We start from the raw sequence: 24108 nt of genomic DNA on the forward strand, positions 1-24108 counted from the left end.
TTTTCTCTTTTCTTTTTCTTTTTCTTTTCTTGCCCCCCCCCCCCCCCCCCCCCCCGACTTCCCCCCACCCCCCGTCCTTCAGTTTAAACGCTTGGAGCGTGGGGACAAAGATGTACATTAGAGAAGAAGGACACTTGACACATAAAGTATTTTTGAAGGAAATCAGATAACACCCACACAGTGTTCCCTCAAGTAAAATGCCTTAAACGCTAATAGCAAAGCTCCTAATGGTTTAATAAGGGCAATCAAGTCCTAGAAATACTGACAAAATTGCAGCAAGGAAGGATTTATATTGAATTCTTTGGGACCACTGCTGGCATGAAAGGCAGTGCAAGGCTGCAAAATAAAAGCTGAAATCAAGAACAGAAAACAGAAGTATGTGATAGGATGAAAGTTTGAAGTTTAGCTCTGAAGAAAACCCTGGTTTATTACATCAGACAATTCTGCATATGTTGCTCCGAAAGTAATGCCTTCCATTTAATTCCATGAAAACCACAACATATATATAAAGCATAATAATTCTATCTGATAGGGCAAATTCTCACCTACAAAATGCTATTTTTTCAACACAACCACAACCATGAATTATACATTTTTACCAGCAATGAACTGTACTGTACTGTGTACTGTACTGTACCTGTGTACTGTAATTATAAATATCTTCACTAGCAGACATGCCCCACTGTCATTGCTGTTTCCACTGCTGAAATGCACTACCCATCACCTCACTGTGCTCAAAGCCTCTGTTTGGTGTGCACAAACATTCAGTAAGCACCAATGAATATCACTGGGGGGCATTTTTCCCACATGGAGAAATAAAATTCCACACCTTTGCTTCATAATCTCTTCCATGTCAGACGCCATTTTGTCAGACTGCCCCTCTGCAGGCATCTGTCACATGGCAACAACATGTAATGGAATATTACTGGGAAGGTTCAGTCTCTACTGCCAAACTGCCAACATCCACCTCTGTTGTTTTGGTACAACATAATAATAAAATAGAAGGCATTACTTTTGGAACAGACTTCATATTTCTAAGAGTAATTTTGAGTCTGTATTGGAGTAGTACAACACACTGCAGGAAAGTACCGGAAATGCCTGGAGATAATAAAAGCACTGTTCATTCAAAAAAAGATCATCACCAAATAGAAAGATGTGGGATTTTAGAAAATATTTTAAAGGGAGAATTTTAGCACCCTCCCCTACCCCAAAGTCCTTATTAAGTAGTGAGGTTTGTGGTTTTGTTTCAGTTCATCTTAGCTTTTTCCCCTTCTATTTGCATAGCACTAGCACTTACCAGAGAAGGATGCAAGTATTTTACTGCTTTGAAAGTGTAACAGAAAAGTATGTGATCCACTGAAATAAGAGGAAGAGACATGAGACCAAAGAAGACAACATTCTTAGTCTTGCTTCCAAAATACTTGTCAGAATAAAGCTGTACACTGAGCAAAGCATTTAATATTTTGCTCTGTTTCATAATCTGTATCTGGAACTGAGCTAACAACTTGTAATGTTAGACACAGACATTAACAGCTGGCAGGCATGGAAAGTAATAGACATTAGCTGGATGTAAGTTTGCACTATGCTCATTTTTATATACTGCTCTCCTTGAAGGTAGTAGTTACAACTAACTATGAAATAAACTGGTGCTAGCTATATCAGTTTGCCTTAGGAATACTATTAGTGTGATATGTCAATGGTTCCATGCTGCTCAGCTTAAGTTTACAATGTTGTATCTAACGTGCTGCAAATTCACAGTTTGCTTAACACTATTTTCTGTGTATAAATGAATCCACAGTGGACTGTTACAAAGCACAGTTACAGTTTTTTACTTTAAATTTCAAACTAGTACCACATGTATGCTGTGAGATGTATGATCAGAGTTTCAGAAGTCTTACAAGCCCATCTGAATATTCAGTAACTGCCTGGTGTACTGTGTTATTAAGTGCCTGACTCATCTTGTTCACAATAAAGAAAAAAAAAAAAAACCCACAAAAATAAGCCAAAACCCTGAAGTGAATTTTCATTTTCACAGTGAACATGAGTCAAAACATATACAATTTAGCCAAAGTGTTCTTTGTTTTCTATATTCAAAACATATGAATACTGTAGTGTAGTGCAGTCAAAGTATAATCTCAGTCTTGTGATAGAATGCATCTGAATTGTATACCGAGCTTTCTGTTGGCAAGTTGCAGTTTAACAATGTACTGAGAGGTTATCTGCAAGCTTTTAGTGTTTCTCAGTGGTTATTTTAAGAAAGACCTACACTGACATATGCCTTCTGATATTTTCAGAGGGCACACAAGTTTAAAGAACTAGAAATCAGGCTATATGCATCTAGACTAATAATTTACAGCATTTCTGGCTCTGTTGTGCCAGGGAAGTTTGTGAGATCAGATTCTATACTAAGAGCCACATGAATTATCCATTAAGATTAAAGATAGAAAGATATGCTTTCCATTTAGTTGTAATAATAGTAAGTACTGATTCTTGACAACTTTTAAGAATCTCAAATTCCTCTACTATGATCAAAGTACCAGAGGTCACTAGGATGTAATGTCTGTAATGGTGCTTCTGGATACCCTGTCAGATGGTCTTTCGTGGAAGCCTGAGACTCAAAAAAATGGCTCCAGCCAAGTGATTAAAATTCCTTTGTATCATGGGGTTCTTCTGAAATCAGAGATGTGTGAATATGATGCCAAGAGATTATGGAAATGAATATCCAGGAGTGGCTGCTGCACAATAAAACCTGACAAACCATAGCTGTTCAGCATGCTGCATTCATAAAGAATGCAGTTAAGCAAGTTGTATAATGAAGAAGAGCTACTTACTAGAAGGAAGCAAAATACAGCTTTTATCCTGATGGATAGTTTTCCTAAATGCTTGGTTGGTACACCAGATGGAATGTCTCCTTCAGATTTCCAGCCTTTGTAAACCTCAAGGATTTATTCTAACTCTGTTTATTTATCCCACTCTTCCCTCTAAAAATCTGAAGAGCTCCAATGGGAAAATTGGGAATAAAAACATTCTGTTCTGCAGAACAAAACAAATATTTTTTGGGACTAAAATGCATAAAGACTCTTTTACAAACACAGCAATAATGTATTCCAGTGTCTCAATGTGCAGCTACAGGCCACAAATGAAGTGCTGGAAAAAGTTTTACACTAACTTCAGGGTTCCCTTCAAATGTGCTGTGATGAAGGGAAGGTATGAATGCTGCTTACACTATAGAGTGTTCAAGCTCTACTTTTGAGTAAAGTGCCTTTTGATAGCAAATGTATGATTTATTTCCCAGGAATTTATTTTTGTTTCTTTACATTTTGAATCTGAAATGGCATAAAGACAGTTTGTTACAGTGGTTCTGTTTGAGAGGATTTTGAAGAGAGAGTAACTATAAATCAGAAAAGGAAATAAGAAAAAATCTGAAAAACTTCTTTTCTGTGGTTATATTAGTAGGACAAGCATTTCAGTGTGTCTAGTAGCACCTGTCATTCAGTTCTTTCAAATTTATATATGAGTATATAAATAATATAAAAAGAATTTCCTAGCTACTGAAGATTCTTGCCACATGTTTGCAGTGCACGGCTAAGTGGCTATTGTATCTCAATTATATTTTTATTTTATTTAGAGGAAAAAAGATTTAAAAAATCAAATTGAAATTAGATATTTAATTCCAATTAATTCTCTTGTTGCTCTTGAATGTGCTTATATTTTGAGATACTTAGAAAATGGAATGGAATAGGAAGGATGCTGCATATTTCAGTATCTAAAATGTAGTTAATGAAGAAGGTAAAACTGGGAAAACTTTTTAATATAAGGACACTTGGAAGTTTTGGGTAGCACATGTGCAGAGACACAGAGGACTCAAAATACAAATGATTAAAATACACAACTTCTGAATCCACACTTACACAATAGAGTGAAAACGATAGAGTACCAAAACATCATTGGTACTATTTTCATACAACTTAAAGAAGGTGGAAGGTTCAGTTTTCTAATAGAGTGAAGAAGTCAGTATGAAGTGTATAAGTGAATAAAAACAAAAGAAGGTTTTTGTTTTTGTTTTTGTTTTTTTCCACTGTAATCTACATTTATGATGCATTTACAATGTATTTCACATAAAATGGAACCTATATCCTAACTCTTTTAGTATACTTAAAGCTCATATAAAACTTTAAGTATAAAGTAGGGATGCATTAAAATGGCATCATCTTTTATAGCTTACCAATGAAGACCCCTTGTACACACCAGAACATTTGATTTTAGAAAGATGTACGCAGTTTGGTCCTCGAATAAAGAGGATGAAAAGGAAGATCAGTGTTTCTAAGAGTAGATGAGGGTGCAGCCCTGTAGGTAATTCTGAAACATCCTCCTGAGCAAGATCCACTTTGGCAGCCATACTTGCCTTCCTTTATTTGCTGACAGCAAATTGAGGCCTCCTCACACAAGCAGTAGCACCACAGGGAACACGACCAAAATTATAACAGACAGCTGTTACTTCATTACCTGAAGACTTCAAAGAATATCTATTATTTGCAAAGAATTTCAGGGCCACTCTAAAATTGCTGTTTTTCTCTACAAATGCACCGTTCATAGCATGTAATACCTAGATCCTCTCTCCCATACTATAGAGCACAAAATCAAGACAAGAATAGCAATTCTCTGTAGGCTTGACTGCTGCAACTATTCTGCTCCCTCTGAGCCTGAAGACATGGATAAGTGGTGTTTAGTACAGAATCTTTGAAGAAGTGCCTGCTACATGTTTAGGTTTATACCTTTCACTTGATTATGTCTAGCATGTACAAGAGATATTCAGCACATACCTCATTTGTTCCCCCAACTGAATTTGTTCTGTGATTTCAGGATAAGCGTAAGTCCTAGTCCTGTTGCTAAGCTTGCTGGAACGTGCTCAACTTCATCTGACTTCTGATTCATGCTCTAGATTGGGACTCAGAAAATTAGAATGTAAATATTTTTGCTGTGTTCCAAACAAGCTGCTTAACTTTGAGAAAATTATTTATACCCTTCTGTCCTTAAAAATATCTAAAAATTTTATAAACATATGGAAAAACAGTATTTACAAAGCTGACAAAGCGATCATCAGGAGGTGCTCAAATACACTGGTGACAGACACCACAAGTAAGTGGGCTTGTAACTCTGGAACCTTGTCCTTCAGAGCAATAAATGTCTTCTGCAGAACAGAATAAAACACATTAAAGACATTTGCTCTGTTTATAGAAATAGAAGATTTAAATTTTTGTGCCATTTCAGCCTAGACTATATGGATCCAACTGTATATAAGTCTGAGTCTTTAATACGGCACAGTTCTACTGAGCTCTAACTGCTTTAGGTTGGATTAATGTTGCTGTCACAAATCTGCAAGAACTAATTTGGGTGTGATCAGTTCTGCTCTGATACATTTTAGAATGTATACCTGGCATACTGCTACTATGACAAGGGAAGAAAAAGGGGTTGAGGACTAATAAGAAGAGATGCATAGAAGCACCTGCAGTTATTTGACTTATTTGAGAGTTGCAGTTACAGCCATACATACAAAAACACATCTTGGCCAACTGAAAGTAAATGCTAGAAACACTGAGATCTGCAGGCAAAGTGTTCTGTGAACATAATGGAGAAAGCATAAGTAACTAAAATCATAGTTGTTCTTACAAGTTTCAGTATAATGTTGTTAACTGCAAGAGGTGATGGATACAGTACTTTTCATAGGAGGAAGGAAGAAAAGACTATAACACAGATTATTAGAATGATCTCAGGGCCATTTGAGTTGGCTTTACTCAGCAGTTTTGTAAGCCTTGACAGTATTAGATGGTAGAGTTTCCACTATTAATGATGTAAATTTTAGTTAATATTTTTCAAATCTGTCCTCCTAATTTTCTGAGAAACAGCCATTTATGCTAATGAATGCTGTTCAGTCTTGCTTCCATCTCTAGCTTCACCATACATTATTCTTTCTTAACTAAGTACAGTCAAGCTTTATACAGTTTTTCTCATAAAATTGTAATAGAGAAAAATTGACAAAATGCTCATTTTGTTTTATCACTCTGAACAAGCCAGTTCCAAAGATGTCAGTGACAATAACATTAGAATAAAATAAAATTGAGTGGAAACAGACAAAAGGGATATACAGACAAAAAGTCAACAGAAAAGAAGCTTGAAAAAATTTATTTAAGGCTATTATTTAATATCCTTAAAGCTTAGCCTTTTTATAACAAAGGTTTTAACAGGGATACTCACTTTTCAGACACTTACAGCTGCCAGCCCTAGATAATAACTGGTGATTGAATCATTTGCGTGCATAAATCAATTTTTAGAAAAATAATTTCATAAGTAAATATAAATGGAGTTATTTCAGTCCAAATAAATGGAAAATATAAAGAAGTGGAACTTTCATAATCTTAAAGCTATTTTGATAACCATCCCTTAGATGATAGGTATTCCATATATAATCCTTTGGCAACATTAAATGAAACTACAATTATTTCCTGGCATGCAAGGTGACATAGCTTTTTTACACCCAATGTAAACGACAATATAGATTTCAGAATCTCTTTGTAGCTGGCAATTCAGGCAGTGAAGATCTTCATTTATCCCATTTTTATCCTGCATTCTTATTGATACTCTCCCAAAAGGTCTCTGGAGAAAAAAAAAGAAAAAAAAAAGTAATTAGACATAATATAAATCTCACAAGATTTGTCACATATGCATCATATACATGAAATATATTTTTTCTTGTTAAGAATTAGCAGATATTATTTCCACAAATTCCTTTATGCTTTTCTCTAATAAAAGACTGAAATCTATTCCTAAAGGAAAAGATTTTAAATGGTTTCAAATAGATGACTTTCTTAAATTAATTATTTCAGTGCTTAACCATAAACAAACACAAAAATACGAAATTGTTATTCAAATCCATGTTTTAACTATACATGTTTTTTTCTGTTTCATATTTCTGAGTTTAATTAGAGATTTGAGGTCCTTTAGTAGTCAAAAGGCAAAGTTAATAAATTTTTGCAATGGACACACAATATTTTAGAAAATCTGGCCTACACACGTGCCTTAAGTGGACATTGCGTTAGTTTTGAAATGCTTTGTTAGTGTCAACAAATAACTCTCAAATATTAACCTGTTTATAGAGCTCAGATAGAAAATGCTCTTCTCCCAGCAGCGTTTGCCTATATACAAAGAAATTAAAGAGCGGTTCTTAAATTGCTTTTTGGAATGACTTCACTTTAGAGCAACATACCCTTGTTCAGCGCTGTCTATAATGTAGAGCTTGTAACACTGTTACATGTATTCCTATTTAAGAGAAAAGTGAGTTGTATTTTCACTGTGTGTGACAAATACATTTAAAAAACCCAATATATTAAGATAAATATGATCAAAATTCAGGCACCTTTGGGTAACTTTTGTGTTAATCAGCCATTTTAGGAACTCTTTGGTAGCCATATCATCCAGAATTTTGTTGATATCACTTGTGAAAGTGCCATCTGCGTGTCTTCGGCCCATTTCTTCAGCCATTAAAGCTTTTTCTGGGAAACTTCAAAGGAAAGAGGTTATGAAACAATTTGTAAGTCCAAAGCAAAAACTGATAAAAGGGCCTTATTACAGGTCCTTAATTACTGAAAATTTCCTTTTATTTTAAAAGGTTAAAAGTTGAACCAGATGTTATGGCACTGCATAGCATGAAGCATATCAGAACATCTTATGAAGCATTATTTTAACAGAAGAAAGCATCAGATTCTCCCTTCACCAGAAGGGAATCTTCCTTTAGACTTCCTCTAGTCTAGATTCCTCTTTTGTGTTTTTCATGAATTTTCTTTGAAAGCTATAGATGCAAAAATGTAACTAAAGTCAACACCATCTATGCCAAGTAAATTAGGCGTCAATAAAACTCACAGTAGATTTATGAAGAATCATTTTTTAAAGAAATATCACTACTAAAATATTACAGTAAAATTTTCATATGGATTTTTCCATTTGACTCTTGAACTCCTAGTTTTATATTTACAGTTATATTGCATAGGTATTTAAACAGTAAAAGCAGCAGCTTTTGGGGGGGATAAAATAACTGAATTCAAATATCTGTATTAAATTTATGTGCTTTTTTTGTTGCACAATAGAATTTTGTATTTGGAATCCTATTGCAAATCTTGATGCATCCATTTCTGACCACTGGAAAGCCAGTTTACTTATTTAGAAAGCTTGTTTCAAACCATCAAATAAAGGAAGATTTTTCTAGGTTCCAATGAGGTTTGCTGATTGAGGCACACTGTGTTCTGGGATCAGTGACAGGCAAACTGTTTTTTTTAATGTACTAATTTTAGGAAAAGCTACATTCAAGTCTGACTGCAAATAGCACTAAATATTAGGAAGTAGGAGGCTGCTATGTATGTAATTGCTTGTCTAGGTTTTTAAACTCAGGTCATCAGAACTCAGTTGTAATCTCTCTTTGTTGTAAATACTAAAATAACCTATCTCTGCTCATGTAAATAAAATATAACAGAACAAACAGCTGCAGATCTGAACATCACCTGGAAGTGGCACTAGCCTTTCCTTTATCTGTATAGCTTGATCTCATTTACTTAGCACTGTTTTTTCATCATTATTTTCAAAATTTACTTTTACCTAGTTAGTCTTCCTTGACTACAACACACAATCTTGTCTTACAGATTATATTTTATTGTTGCTGTTATTTATTATTTTTAGATAATATGAGAGATTTACATAGTACTTTACAGCTAGCAAAACATATAATAATGGGATGAACTGAAATCCCTGCCCCGAAGAGCTTACAGTCTAAAGGCACAAAAAAGTACAGAACAGTTAAAAGGTAGTGAGTGGCATGTGCATGATGTAGCTCCTAACCACACTGACTTGGAATGGTGATAAGACAGAAAGTGCCTGAAATTAAGGCTGTTCCAAGAGTAAGTCTATTATGAAAAAGGTACAAAGTCACGAATGAGCAAGTGAAGTGAATAGGTTTGAGAAATCTGCACTGAATATATGGAAAGCAAGATAATGAAAAAATCCGAGATGTACCTGAATTAAAACTATGGAGCTGAGTCTTGGAAACTGTGAAATATAGCAAAAGAAATAAAGATGCTTTAAAAAGGAAAATAAGGGATAGCGGTAGGAAATTAGGGTTATTTTTGATGCTATAATTTGTGGAGACTTTGCAGATAATAGGTAGAGCAAAAGAAGACATTAGTAACTGCTGGGAATGATCACCAGAGCATGGAAAATGGCTGTGGTGGCAGTGACATTGGTACAAATTTAATCTTCACTGAGAGAGAATGACTGACTACAAAGGCAGAGAAAAAGAGAAAGAAATTTAAGATGACACTAACATGACTCATTTCTGTGACAGTTAAGGAGAATGTAAGCAATGTTATATGATGAGGAAAAGGTGATAATTAGAGGAAACTCTGGTTTAGTTTTAGATATATTGACCTTAAATATAATTTGACCTTTCAGAGTGTAACAGTATATTGAACACGCTTATTTCAATCTATGCTTGAACTTAATAACTTAAGATGGTAGTCTAACAGCCATACAGTATCTTCTATTACAAAAGGAAAATGTGAAGTACAGTAGAAATGATCAAAAATACATCATGATTTCATAAGATTTGATTTCTAACCTTGAAAGCAAAGCAAAATTTAATAATAGGAATGGATGGATTCTTACTCTCTTCTTCCTCGTCCATTCACTAACCAAGCAATGAATTCTTTGGCAGCTTGACCTTCCAAATAAGAGGTGATATCACTGGTGTAGGTGCCTTCAGCATGTCTCTCAAATTCGGAATGACGCTTGGAAATTGCATTGCTGAAAGAGGAGCAATAGTCTAGGATCAGACATCATTATTTATCTTTTTTTTTTTTTTTTTTTTTTTTTTTTACCATTTAATAATTTAAATTTCCCATAAATATTCTGTATCAGAGAAACAGTTTTTCTTTGCTTCTCTTTTAATCTTGATATTTTCATTTTTCAGTTCTGAAAGCAACATATATGCTACACACAGTACAGTTTTGTGTTAACTGAACTAGCTGTAAAAAAATAAGATACTGAAAGCAAGTATAACTGCATTGGAAAGATCTTCTGCTAGGTAAATTAGCTCAGCACAGCAGACCACCATATTCTACAGACATACTTTTTGTTACCTCTAACTGCAGTAACCAAAAATTCCATTAAGCTACTCCTTCTGTGCTCATCTTCATTATTTCTCAGCCAAACTCCTCAGACTTATATTTTTGAGACTTTACTCTGCATCATTTTGAATTGTTTTGTGAATATCCATTGTTTTCAGCAAAGTAATAATTTTGGAACAATTTCAAATTTCAAACTTGATAAACTCTAGCTTAATAGAAAAGAAATTGCTTCCCAATCCTACCCCTGCTTCTTTTTCTAATTTATAGTAAAATTATGTCACACTGACCCTTAGGAAGACAAGCTGCACTGAGAAATAGATGTGTTCCCTTGAAATTTCCCCTGAAATAGAAAGTTCCCTTGAATTTCTATTTCAGAGTTTGCTGATTTCTGCCAAATTTTCAGGGCCATTAGCGTTTTGTATAATTCTTTTATCTTCCTGAGATTTCACCATTCCTCCCAATTTTGTACCATCTGCACTTTCTAACAGAATTTAACTAGAATTTGAAACATTTGTGATAAAACATTTAATTTTGTAAAGATATGCTGTTTCTGAAGCTGAAAGATTTAGTATTATATTGACAGCATTTAGAGCAGAAGGGTTATTGTAATCCTCTGGATTTTCTGACAAAAGAAAAAATAAATCTAAGTATTTCTATCTATTTGGCAAACAGAGATTTGTTGTTGTGGTTGTTGTTATTTTCAAATTTCCAACCCCTCAACCTCTCTTCTAGAATCACAGGAAACAAAATTTAAGCCTCAGCCCAAATTGTTTTGTTTTCTTTTTTTTCTTTCTTTCTTTTTTTTCCCCAACCTCATTCTCTACTACTCTCCTCTATTATTTGGGATATTTTTTCCTGGTATGTCTTATTCTCATGCTATTGCAATTTTGAAGTCATTGCACATAGCAAAAGCACACATGTACAGACATGAAAAACAGATGTTTTCTCTTTCCTCATGGAAAGAACAGATGTAGCATAATTTCTTTTTATAAGTATTTCTCTGATTTTGTTAACATTTTAGAGAATATCAGTTTATTTTTTTTTTACAGAAAATTAACTCAAATTTTTTTTGAATAATAATTTCATAGTAAATAGACTACCTTGAGAGATGGTCTGGGAATTTGTCATTCTCTTTGTCCTCCTGTCCTTGTTGGCTGTAGGGGAATTCCACAACCATTAGATCATTATTAGCAGTACATTGCAGAGCATGAATGAGCTGATAAAATTCTATTGGTCATTATCTATATATTATCATAAACAATCATGAATGATGGGTGAACATTATAAATATTTTTAGTCTTATGTACTCAAATTAATACTGTCTCTAGAAATGATTACTTTAAAGATTTCCACAGTGATTTAAAAGATTAATATAACAGATTTTTTTATTCTGTGGGCAGATCTTCTCCAGAATGCAGGGCATAGAATTACTTGCTACTTCATTATTCATGTTAGCCTTTGTTTAAACAAACTGTACCTTCAGAAAACCATGCCAGCTTATGCCTCAAAAGAACACTTGTAAACCATTCATCGATTAAGCTTAATCTCAGCTCACTTCTCACAAATGAAACTTCAGGATTAAAGCAACCACAGGCAGAAAATTCTATTAAGACTCATCAGCTATATTTTTACCCAATATTTGTGTACCTTGTACATATTGAAATTTGTTTCAGTGAATGAAGTATCTGTCCCAAAAAGGTAGAGATACAGTCTAATTTTAGATCACAAATTAGATAATATAATGACACTATGCCTAATTTATCCAATCAGTTTTTACTAATGTTGTACATATGTACATCTCTAATAACACATTAAAGTTCTATATAAATTTTCTCTAAGTACATCAGTAATTTGAGGATTACATGTGGCCTGTGACAGGAAGCTGAAATAAAGAAATTGAATTCATTCATATTTTTGGCTATTTTATCAGCATGGATAGAGCAATGTGTCCAAAAACTCTTACCCATTTCTTTTAGTGCTCATTAACCATTGCACAAAATCCTGAGCTCGTCTACTGTCCAAGTATTTGCTGTAGTCACTGGTGAACGTGCCTTGTGAATGACGCTTTACTTCATTCAGCTGCCTGGATTCATCTAGTGGTTCAGATTGGGAAGCTTTGAATGATCTAAGAAAAGTTTAGAAGATGTTATCTGGCAATAGCTGCAGTACATTCTACAGGTGTACTAACATTTCTTTTGGCAATATCATTTATAAAGTGAAAAAAAGTGGCATATTTTTGGTTGTTAGCAGGCTAGTAAAATGAAACAATATTGTAGCTTGGATACTGCACATTTTACAAGGTTTATTGGAAACAAAAGCACTATTATTTAAAATAACAAAAACTACTGTGCCACACTTTGCAACATTAAAAGCTTTTACCAGTTCCAAAGGTAGATTAAATACTTTCTATAAATCATGATATGCTTTGCTTTGAGGAATAAGAAAGCAAAATTCAGGCTAAAGGTTTCTAGGGGTTTGATCTAAAGAATTTACCTTGATTTCTCCTCCGTATCCTGAAGAGGATTTTGCCAGCTGCCTTGAACTATCATTAAAAGGAGTCCAGCAATAAAATAAATATTTTTCATTTTCATTGCCTGTCAAAATAGAAATAAGGCAACAAAGAAATATGTAATCTTATTTACTTATCACTGAATTAATTACATCAGAAAGAAACATCATCAGTGCTGTTCTAAACATGAAGAAATTGAGATCCTGTGTAATGAATGGAGTCTAAAGTGCCTTGGGCAGACATTCAAAAAATGTTGTTTCTGCTCTAGTCTTTAAGCTTTATTCCATATTCAGGATAGTAAGGTGAGCTGAGAGTAGATGTATCCTTTGTAAAAGGTCCTTATGTCCTTTGTTTAAAGTTCTGCTGATGGCAAGCATTGTATCTATTTCCATAACATCGTTTTACTGCAAAACTAGGGCAGTGAAATGACTTCTCCTTTTTCCTTTAGTAGAGATAAGTAAAGCAAATTTCTGTCAGGAAAGCTGTGGTATCAGCAGCTCCTTGTTCTTTCTGACCAGTAACACTCCTTTAACTTTGTTACTTTTTGGAAATAACACCTATTGCAACAGTAGACCTCTTGAGTAAATGGCACATTATTAAGTGACTACTTAGAAAAAAAAAATTAAGCCTCACAGTGGCTTAACAATTTATGGCAGGATATTCCAAGCTCTGCTTCTTGCATCTTTACACAATATTCTGTTTTGCTTAACTACTTCTACTATGGGGTTTCATGGGATATACAAGATTTAGTCTATATACTTTGTCTTAATGTTAACAAATCGAAGAAGAAAATACTGTCTTCCAGGAATAGATCTTACTGTTTTAGGTCATTCTATTGACTTTAGTCACACAAAAGAAATGGGTACACTGTTATCACAAGCACTCTAATATTTTCAAGACTCACTGACTTTATTGTGAGATTATACAATTTAATTTATTGTATTTCTTTATTTACAAATGTACTGGTGATTTACAGCCAAGCTGTGTCTTATTTGAGTAAGTGACTGGTTTACTCGTGTAAGTAGTTCAGTTGAAAATGTTATTGAATTGTCACCATTGCAAAAAAAGCATAATCCAATTTTCTAATTAGTTGCCATGATTTTCATTATTTAATATATTAATAGCTCAGTTGACACATAATCCTGTGTGGGGCAAAGTGTTTATAAAATGAATGCTTTTCATTTGGGTCTTACAAAACTCTGGCAAAACGGACTACAATAGTTTAATAGTCTGAAAAGCACTGACATTGTTTGTGTAAGTGGGAAATGAAAGGAAATCTGCTTACAAAATTCGTAAGTATTGTTTATTGTTCACCGATGTTTTGATCACTTAAATTTGTGGAATGGCTGTATAAACAAGGAAACTGATTTAAAATGTTGCTGGGTGCTTTCAAACACACAATTCATTCAAGGAGTAAATGTTAAATCACTGAATAATGAATAGTAAATATTCCTGAATTCACATGTTCAAAATGTCACTAGAAATAATTTTATCATTATCACGAACTTGGACTGATACTTGGCTATTTGACGAAGCTCTTCTGCTATCCATAAAATCTTCCTATAGAATTTTATGTTACAGTCTGAAAAACAAAGTGAAATAGGGAAGATGAATGCACTGAAGTAAAGTCATAGGTGGTATAATAGGACCCAGCTATAAACACCATTTCCGCTAAATGTAATCTGCACTAAACATCTCCAGCTCTGATAATTTGATGTGTAAATTCAATTTGAAAGAAAATACATATATTCTCTATGCCTTGTCATAATAGGCTGGATTTAAATATACAATGTCTGGAGGAATTCAGGCTATTTTGCTTCAATACCTCAATGCCAATATCAAAATATTTACTCATCCAAAATCTTAATTAAATCTGAATTAAAAATGGGAAAATAAATTGATGAATATAAGACTTCCTGGTGGATTTTATTATATTAAGCAAAGGAGTCAATTTCTTTGTCTCTACCAGGAGCTACTGACTGTACCTTTTTTTCCCCCCCACACTGTGTGTAATGTGTTTCTTTTGTAATGCTTTTGTAATGCTGTCATATATGAGATTTGTTTCCTACATCTCCATAAAACATACCTGTAGTAACAACAAATAATGGAGTAGACATGTAATCATTCAGTCCTATTATAATCTTAACTATTATATCAAACTCTGTTTGCTATTTCAGTTGGAGCTGTAATTTGGTGGTGCAACACTGACATCCAATGTTAGTCCCAAAGAATGCATAATTTCACATTTCATAGGCTTTCAGGGACACAACAGAAGCTCTGGCTTATTCTTAGGGAGATTATTCTCTATGACCACAAAAACGGCTTGATTTTTGTGTAGCTACCCTCATGCTAGCTGACACAGCTATAAATGTGTTAGCCCAGACACCAAATAGAGTCCAGGTATTGCACTATACATAAGTAAATTTCCCATGTGTAATGGTATACAAACTAGCTAGTATACTTAATTTGAAAAACTAGAACAGGATATGTACTTTACTACTGCTTGTACCACTGTTAAATCATGTTAAAATTTAGACATAAACCTAAGACACTGAAACAGAGAGAAAGAAATAGCCTCAGCTTTAATCCAGTCTGTTTATAATAATATCAGACAAAAAAGCTATTGTGATGTATAAAACTTTAAATGTGATGTATAAATATTTAAAGCCCAATGTAACTGACAAACAGATTTACAGTGATTTAATCATATCTTGAGCTAACTCTTGGGTCTCAGTTCTATAGGGCTTTTAGATACGAGCAGTCCCACTAGCTACTTTATGCATTAAAAATATGTTTAAATTTAAATGTACATGGAACTTGTTTATAAATTTTTAAGAATCAAATTCTGAGAAGATTAAGAAAAAGAAAGCTGTATAAATGCAGTTTTGGAAATTAATCACATTTTCAAGTAAGAGAAACCTGGCCATCAATAGAATAAACATTTTAAAATGCACAGACTAGCTGTTAAACCTCTGTCAAATATATTTTCCTAAAAATTTAGAAACTGTTTAGTTTGTTCAGAGTTTAGCACTCGTCATTTCTAATCCAAACCAGCAACAGCAGTTTTCTAAAAGTTAAAGAAAACGTATTTAAAGAAAAAAATTCTATTATAAAAAGAAAAACACAGGGAATCTACTGTTAGGATGCAGGAAAACTAAAGCTAATTTCTCATAGTGCTTATGAAAAACATTTCTAATCAAAAGGATCTCGCTTTGAGCTATCAGAAAGTATGAAATGAATATTACTTTCTTGATCAAACTGATTCTTTGTTTTCCCATGTATTTTGCTGTAGTTATCTACCGCACACTGTGTAAGTTATACTAACTTATTGTTATTGAGTTTTCAAAAAAAAAAAAAAAAAAAAAAATTCTTTCAAAAGTCAGATTTGTATCCATTTCCAATTTAAAAAGTATGGAATGACATCAGTAAAAAAAAAAAAAAAGAGGAATATTACAAATGAAAATATACGATTTATATTGTATAAAGTAGATTTATATTGAAGCAACAATTACAGATAGCAATTATTTCTATTATTAGTGTATTACTGTTTTGGATAGATGTGCTTTACATCTGTTTATCTGCAGCAATGTGGAGATTTCTGTAAAAAACAATCAATCATTCTAGCTAAGAAGTCCAGACCAGAAAACTGAATTAAATTTTATACAATAAGCAAAATAACTTCAAAGGTTTTATTTTTTTTCAATGCTATAAAATTTCCCATTGAGATCCTACAGTGATATGAAAATAACAATTTTTTGAGATGGACTAATCTGAAAGTAAGGCAACAGAGTGGTAATCTGTAGGGTGATGGGGTGACAAGCTGTTTTGGACAATTTTCAGTCAATATCCAAATAGACCCATTTATTTCGTTTGTATTTTCCTAAGTTAATCTATATTGATTTATATTTAGGAGGGAGCTGTAAGAAATGAATATTTTAAAAATAATGTTCATTAACTATCCCTGAAGTAGATAAAAACATAAATATCAATAGTTTTGTATTTCACATTTAAATTCTTACTACAATGCCTGTTTTGCATCTTTACATGCTTAACTATCCTCGTTTCAACTGCTTCTGCAATCCTAGTAATTGATGTTCATTTTGGGATTAATTCTGTTAAACTAACTCCATAGATTAAAAAAAATTAAATGGTGATGCCATTAATTTCAAACATTAAGTAGTATAGCCACAGAGGAAAACAACAGTTTGTTGAAAGATCCTGCATCTCTGTTGCAATCTTTGGACAATACAATTCAGAAAATGCATTCAGCTTTCTCAGATGAATTGTAGTAGTACTTCACATAAATCTTACCTTTTATATTTTGAAGTGATATGTAGCAGTTGTAGAAAGATCTGCTACTCTCTCTTCTGGAACTATGGAAAGCCTTGAGGATCCTGAGATCTGCCTAGCTGCCTCTTTTGCACAGACATATATATACACTGTTCAGCTCTAGTAAGCATTACCAGAGTGCATCATTGCTGACAGTTTCCTTATCCAACTTTAAAAAAAAAGTCATCGTATTTGCTATTCATTTCATTTGATGATTTTACAAGCAATTTCACACATTCATTCTGCTTACTTTATGACATCAATGCTAACATGGATTTGCAAAAAGAGTAAGGTAGCAATGTTCAAATAAGTAAATATCAAACAGAAGGGCATTAGGATGGTAAACAGTTGGCTAGAGGTGCTTAGGATTAAGGCAGAAGTTTCTCCAAATTCTGAATTGTCACATTAGAATTAATCAAAACACTTAGTTTTAAGCAAAATCCTGGGCCTGTTGACATTTGTAGCATCAACGGAAGCTATCAATTTCAAATCTAAATTTACAGATTTAATATCCTATTAATAATAATCAACATTACTCCCCCAAAGTGCTTCATTAATTTTTAGGTAGACATATGCCTATATTATGAACATAAAGAAGCACTTTTATTTTGAAGCACTACAGCAATGGCTACCCACTACGCAAAGCCTAGCCCAGGTCAAATTTAACAATAAAAACGACTTGATTATCCTTACATGCATTATGCCAACTCTACTGAATGATATTTCATACTCACTAGAGATCTGTATGCCAGACTTCCATTTAAATTGGGTTTCAAACCATGGTCTACAGGTTTATACAAGATAACCTTTTTGCTCACATCTCTGATCCCTACAAGGAAATAATTATAATAAAAAATATAGGTGTGAGTTTCATACTTGTATATGCTCTGTAGAACTATTGCCAAGGTCCTAAATATTCACTAATAGATGAGGGGAAAACTCATATCTGTGATGGGGCAGCACTGACACAGACTGCGTTGAGCCATCTGGTGACAACAGTAGGAGAAACTGACAAATCTTGTCAGTGTCCCTGGCAGCTGAAAAAAAAGCCCACCAGTAAGGAATACGGGTGTTTTATCCTGTTGGTGAAGCAACAAGCAAGATATCCTCTGTCAAGGAATTCCTACAGAGCTTCCCTTATGGATTTTCTGACATACAGTAATTCTTTTTAAAATGAAAAGTGCACCAAAACCAAAATATTATTATCATATATATAGGGTACTATGCATCAAGCAGAGATATTAAATATTAAGGACTTCACTTTCAGTTTCAGTTCCGATCAGAAGGAAGAAATGTCTGGATTTACAGCTGACATCTCACTGGACATAAATAACAGCCTGTATTCCAGTGTAGAATTACCATCAGTTAATTTTTGCACAAAAATCCACAACCTCTCTGGGCAGCCTGTTCCAGCACCTCACCACTCTCTCTGTAAAGAACTTAAAGACCTAGTCTGGTTTGAAATGAAAAGAAAGCCCCAGAATTACCATCTCCTAGGCAGTGTAATATTGAAGACATAAAGCCCACAGAGCCAAAATTAACCCGGAAACTAACTTAAGCTCAAAAAATCTAGCTGTCTTCCTGAGAAGCCAGTTTCACTGTGACACTTCGTCTTCATATCTCAACATTATTTTTACTTGCAATTTAACACTGCAATGTCATGTGGTAATTCCAGAACTAAATATTAGAAGGCACTCTGTCCCATGAATTTCATTAACTTTACATCTCCTGCAGGCAGGCATACTCCCTGGCTCTGCAGTACGCTGATGTAACAGCAGATGGTGATAAAAGGGTCGTTTAGACCTTTATTTCGCACCATGATGAAACACTTGTTGAAATAGACTGTCACAGATAATATAATTGCATGTTGAGTTCAACTGCTTAGGTTTCTAAACAGAGAATACAGAATGTGAAACAATACTACCTTCTTCAGGATTCAGGCTCTTTTTATTTGGGTTTGTATACTTTCTTGTCTCAGATGTTTCTTGTTTACAGTAGGATGATTTCAGGAAAAAATATATGAGACAGCAGCCCAGTGCACCTCACTGAGCAGGTTGTTACATGGGCTATCTCATTTAGCAGGTCATCTCGCATCTAAAAGATGACTGCCTGATTACGTTTTTCAAGTGATACACATACAATAAAGTACAGGAAAGAAATTAACTACCATCAAGAACCATGCACCCGTCAGTTACCATAACTGAATCTAGAGTAATACATATTTATAGAGCTCAGCAAACAAGTTCACTACACTAAACAGAAATAGAAAGATGTCACGCATGTGTGAAGGGCACATTTGTACACATCCTGAACAAAGTTTTTTCCTTTTACATCATAGATGTAAAAGTTAGATGTCACCTCTTGGCTCAAGTCAAGGGCTCACTCTCCTCCGTATTATAGTTCACACTTGCAACAGTATTTCAGATGAATCAGACTACAAGATAGAACCTGAAAATGACCTGCCTTCAAGAAAGTTACATCTTAATGTTTTTAAAGTATAATTTGGAAATACTAAAAACTCTTTAGTTTGGTTCACTAAATTTGGAGATGATCAAAGTTTCCTAGAGCATCACCTCAGCACCAGGTAATTGCTGCTGTTAGAGACTGTGTATTGTACTCACTGGACCAGGAATCTAGGATGAAATTACAGAAGAAAAATAAGAAAAAAATTCTAATGAGATGTATGTTGACCTATAGATCTGGCACTGAAAAGCCCAGGTGGCATGTCCTTTTATAGAATAGGACTGCACACTTTTTCAAAAATGTTTTGCAAAAAAAAAAAAAAATATTCAAGATTTTACTGAACATTTTACTGAATGAGAAAGTTGTTGACTTTTTAAAGTAAAAAAAATACTGCTTTTTCCATGTGTTTTGCTTTTAGCACTTTTATATACCTAAAGTATAGGAGAGAGGAGGCTGAATCTTGGGATCTGACTACACGCCCGGTACTTTTTCTTTCTTACATTACACAGGAAGCATTCTCTTCCTAATTTTCTCAATCATGACTACAGAGGCTGAAATGTGTAGCCCTTTTTATTTTCCTATCCTTGCTACATGATAATGAGGCAAAAAGAGGCCTGTATTCTCCTTCTGGGAACTGATGCAATACATACATGTAGAAACTGACATACGTAAAGCAACTGGAGCATAAATGTTGCTCACATGCCTGTACATGCACAAAATGCATGCATATATTTGTGTGTAGCTCTATGGCTATACCCTGGAGTGTAGAAGCTGCTTTCTGAAAAGGAAGATTAGTTTAGGATCTCCATGTTCACAGGAAAGAGTTATTGCAACTATGCAAATATCCCACACTATCTACTGACAACAAATTGGAACTGCTCCATTTGAAATCAATGGAGCTTCATCAGTTTGCGCAAGCAGAAGAGCCAGTCAAGTATGTGCTAGTTACTTTACATTGTGAGAAGACAATATTGGTAATTGAAAGTAATACCAAATGCTCTCTTAGCAAATACTATGAATTATTCAGATTAAATATAGACCGTTCATAAGACTCTATAAAATAAACCAAACAGCTGTGTCTTGTAATCAGAACTGACTGGCAAACTAGAAAAAATTGAATGCATTCTGATTTTCACTTGTTAGCTAAGTAAAAAGAGTATAACACTAACCATGTTCTGGAGACTGGCTGAGGTTACACTTGGTCTTCCAATGCTGCTTTATTTTCAGACTTCTTTGCAGATGTAGTAATCTCATGTGAAGGAAAGAATGTAGTTCCATGTTTAAGAACGAAGAAACATACGTTCATTGATAGATTCTGCATAATATTGCTCATTGATTCATACGTGAAGCAGCAGTAAGGGGGAAGATGATGAAAATGGATGTCAGAGAATGATTAGTAGTGGAACCAGTGGATTTGCTATAGTTTATGTACAGTCCATCTCCTATAACAAAGCAGCTATTGCTTTTCAGCTGTGTATTTTGTAAAAGTTATGCAGGAATTTTAGGGAAAACAGACTTGCAAACAACTCTATCTGTGTCAATTTCTTCATTCACAGCAAATATCAGTACCTCAACTTTGGTGTTTAGTATATGTCATTCACATGACAGACTTGAAGACTAAGTTTCACTGTTGGAGGTGACATCTCAAGTGTGAGATTCTTACTCAAAGGGGAAAAGAAAATGCAGATTACTCAACATTTTCTGAAAACTGGTCTTCTAAAATGGTCTAAGGTGAGAAGTAAATCTTTAAGGACTCTCACCAATTTGGAAAAGCTACCATTTTTTAATTTTAAAGTAAGTTGTTCTGCAGTTGGCTTTTACATACGATACTGTATGTTTGCAATGTAGACACATAATTGTTTTTCATATGTAAGACCAACTCTCAAATATATTTTTCTTAGCTTCAGCTTGATTCCACAAGACAAGCCCTTTCACCTTGAACTATATTGAAATTCTGTTATAGAACTGTAGTTAAATATTGTAGGCTCAACTAAGGAGAAGGAATGGGGCAAATAATTGTCCTAGAAAGTGTCTTTGATGATGATTTCACATGGATTGTGATTGGCTTGGAAAGCAAAGCAGAAAGGAAAAGGACTTTTTCTTGAGAAAAGGAGAATTGGGGTATGGATCTTAGGAATATATATAAACATCTGAAAGGGAGGTGTAAAGAAGATGATGCCAGGCTCTTTTCAGCTGTGATCAGTGCGAGGATGAGAGGCAATGTGCACAAATTGAAAACAGGTGTTCTGTCTGGCACAACAGCTTTACTGTGCAGGTGACTGAGCACTGGCAAAGTTGCTCAAAGAAATTGTGGAGTCTCTCCGTCCTTAGAGATGTTCAAAAGGTATCTGGACGTGGTCCTGAACAACATGTTCTAGGTGGCTGTGCTTGAGCCACTGAATCAGTCTTGGTGGGACAAGAAGACTCTTCCAACTTCAATCATCATATGATTCTGCAGTGGCTGGTTAGAAGTGCTCTGGATCGTTTCTAATGAACGATTGCATTGTTACCTGCTATTAGTATAGGCAAGCTACTTTAATATGTTATTTATGCTTGAAATTTTTTGACGTTCACAGCATTCTAGAACATTTTCCCCAGGTCATCAAAACACATGGTTGCCCAGTCTAAAAGCTTTCAAGTTCAAGAGCACTCTATAAAGTAAATAAAATAACAATATGAAAAACAGTAAAGCAAAAGTGACAGCAGCATGGTGCACTTTAAAAAAGAAATAAAGTTTTCATGGTTTATCCCCACAAATGCTTCCCATAAACCCAGGTAAATGGTGGACAGTTTAGAAGATGTGTACCCTTTCCCCTCACAAAGTAAAACAGACATACGGGCAAATAAAGGATGAAAAAGCTAGTACATCCCTTGGGAAAAAAAAGGCACCTTCTGTCTCACATATGTCACTTATCTCAAGTAACTCCAGAAGCTTTTGACTACAGACCTATGGTCAAAGTGTAAACAGTGCATTGTATTACATTATTACTTATAGTATCCACAAGGGGTTGGTTTATCTGTCAAATTTCTAAGGCGTGTAGGATTTTCAAAAAATATAAATAAAGTATAAAGCTGCAGAATCAGAAAACTTAATGATTAATATGAACTTGATACCTTGCAGTCTGAAACTTGATCTGAGTTCCTACTGACTTATTCAGGTATTTAAAACCTTAAAACATCTGTTGCAAGACCCTGATTTTATTCTCTTTCATAAAAAAAAAATTGCAGTAGTTATTGTGAGGTTGTATCAATACAGAAAAAATGATAGTAAAATCTCAGTAATTTCAGCTGAATTGTATTCCTTATTTGTAGAATAATCACATTGCTGACAGTATTTGTGTTTACAGCAAATGCACATAGAACCATATAATCAACGTCTAATTAGCCCTATTTTATGTTATATTTGCTTAACATTAACTTTCTTAGAGCTGTAATTTTTTCCTTTAACCATTATAGCAGTTGCATTTTAATTACATTACTAACAAGACGCTCATTAACATCATGTAATTGGCAACAAAACCTGAACTAATTGAGTATTTTCTGAAGAGTTCCTATCAAAGTGTAATTTAACCATTACAAACAGCTTGGTAACTACATTTACATAAAGATGTCTAAGAAATGTTCTCATGTGCAGAAAATCAGATTTGATATTGCCATTAACAAAATGAAGGAAGTCATTACATAGCAGATCACTTCTACATTTTAATGATTTTGGCTAAACCCTATGTTTTTGTCAAGGGTCAAATTAAATGCCACAACTCTGTTCGTGCTTGTTCCACAAGCAACAACTAGTCTTTTGGAGTTGGAAAGCAGCTTGATTTTTTGTTTTGTTTTGTTTTGTTTTTGCTGGGAATTCTACTCCACAATTTTCTCAGGTTATTTTGAACTTACTTGCTAATAGCAAAGCTGAGATACTGCGTTAGACAGACAACAGTTCTTATGCAGTTGGCTAATTCAGAATTTTTTAAACATGTGACCATCTAAAATAGATCTCCTGCCAATTTTCTTGCTCATATTGTTACATTACAACTGGACTCATTTAATTACCAATTAAAAGAATATATGTGATCCAGTTATTATTTATCTAGACTTTTTACAGGATGCTCTAAAATAGTTTAAGTGGAAACTAAACAAAAAAGCCTGCATATTCCTTTGATTCCTTCCCCACAAATCTCAAATGAATGACATTAAAATTAATGTAAACGTTGAAGTGATGAGTAAAAACAGGTTGAAATGTCTAACATATTCTCAAATCAGACAGAAAAAAACCCCACTGAGATAAAATAGATATTGTGAATGTCTTGCTTCCATATTTAAACCTGAATACTGGTTTTTGCATAACAAGGACTTTAAAAAAAAGCTGAATATAATTTGAATAGAGTGTTCAATAACTATCCATACTACAGCTTCAAATATTATGTTCCTGTCTGGATTCTTTCCAAGAAACTGGAATTATACATAAATTTTAAGAAACTAGTTCTTGTTAGGATGTTAATTAGTTACTTGCACTTCTTTGTCCCTGCCCATTTTACAGTTATAGTTAACAAATGTAATTATATTCGTTTAGCAGTATGCCTTTGCAATGGACCATGTATCTTTGGAATGCAGAATGTAGTTTAAGCAAGACGGCAATAAATG

The 24108-nt window shown here is 34.0% G+C and overlaps 2 protein-coding genes across 4 annotated transcripts in view; both read right to left on the reverse strand.

The window, feature by feature from the left end:
- Window positions 1–6156: 6156 nt before the first annotated feature.
- GCG (glucagon) lies at window positions 6157–21198 on the reverse strand. Of its 3 annotated transcripts, XM_052675501.1 has the most exons (8): window positions 20640–21198; window positions 17742–17836; window positions 12663–12763; window positions 12133–12294; window positions 11270–11323; window positions 9709–9846; window positions 7415–7558; window positions 6157–6654 (listed from the first exon to the last, which is right to left on the reverse strand). In XM_052675501.1, the coding sequence occupies exons 1-8, from the start codon at window positions 20746–20748 to the stop codon at window positions 6630–6632; spliced, it is 828 nt and encodes a 275-aa protein (XP_052531461.1). In that variant the 5' UTR covers window positions 20749–21198; the 3' UTR covers window positions 6157–6629. The 3 variants fall into 3 exon arrangements, with proteins under 3 accessions (XP_052531461.1, XP_052531462.1, XP_052531463.1); XM_052675502.1 differs by lacking the exon at window positions 17742–17836 and having other exon boundaries at window positions 20640–20748; XM_052675503.1 differs by lacking the exons at window positions 17742–17836; window positions 20640–21198 and adding an exon at window positions 16990–17093.
- Window positions 21199–21431: 233 nt separating this feature from the next.
- The window catches only part of FAP (fibroblast activation protein alpha), a 39907-nt gene continuing 37230 nt past the window's right edge, over window positions 21432–24108 (reverse strand). Inside the window, exon 27 of the transcript XR_008204735.1 lies at window positions 21432–21957. The gene's annotated coding sequence lies outside the window, so the exon portion shown is untranslated. The remainder of the gene's footprint in view (window positions 21958–24108) is intronic.

This window comes from Tympanuchus pallidicinctus, unplaced genomic scaffold (assembly GCF_026119805.1).
Source record: "Tympanuchus pallidicinctus isolate F22 unplaced genomic scaffold, pur_lepc_1.0 scaffold15, whole genome shotgun sequence".
Taxonomy (NCBI): domain Eukaryota; kingdom Metazoa; phylum Chordata; class Aves; order Galliformes; family Phasianidae; genus Tympanuchus; species Tympanuchus pallidicinctus.

Bases quoted from the DNA above. Each gene is read 5' to 3' on its own strand.
- GCG (XM_052675501.1), bottom strand. From the start codon at position 20,748: ATGGAACTACATTCTTTCCTTCACATGAGATTACTACATCTGCAAAGA. The intron at 12,764-17,741 runs GTGAGTATGAAA...CTATTTTGACAG, and splicing joins GTCTGGCATACAGATCTCTA to GCAATGAAAATGAAAAATAT. The intron at 6,655-7,414 runs GTGCCTGAATTT...TTTTTTCTCCAG, and splicing joins AACACAAAAGTTACCCAAAG to AGACCTTTTGGGAGAGTATC.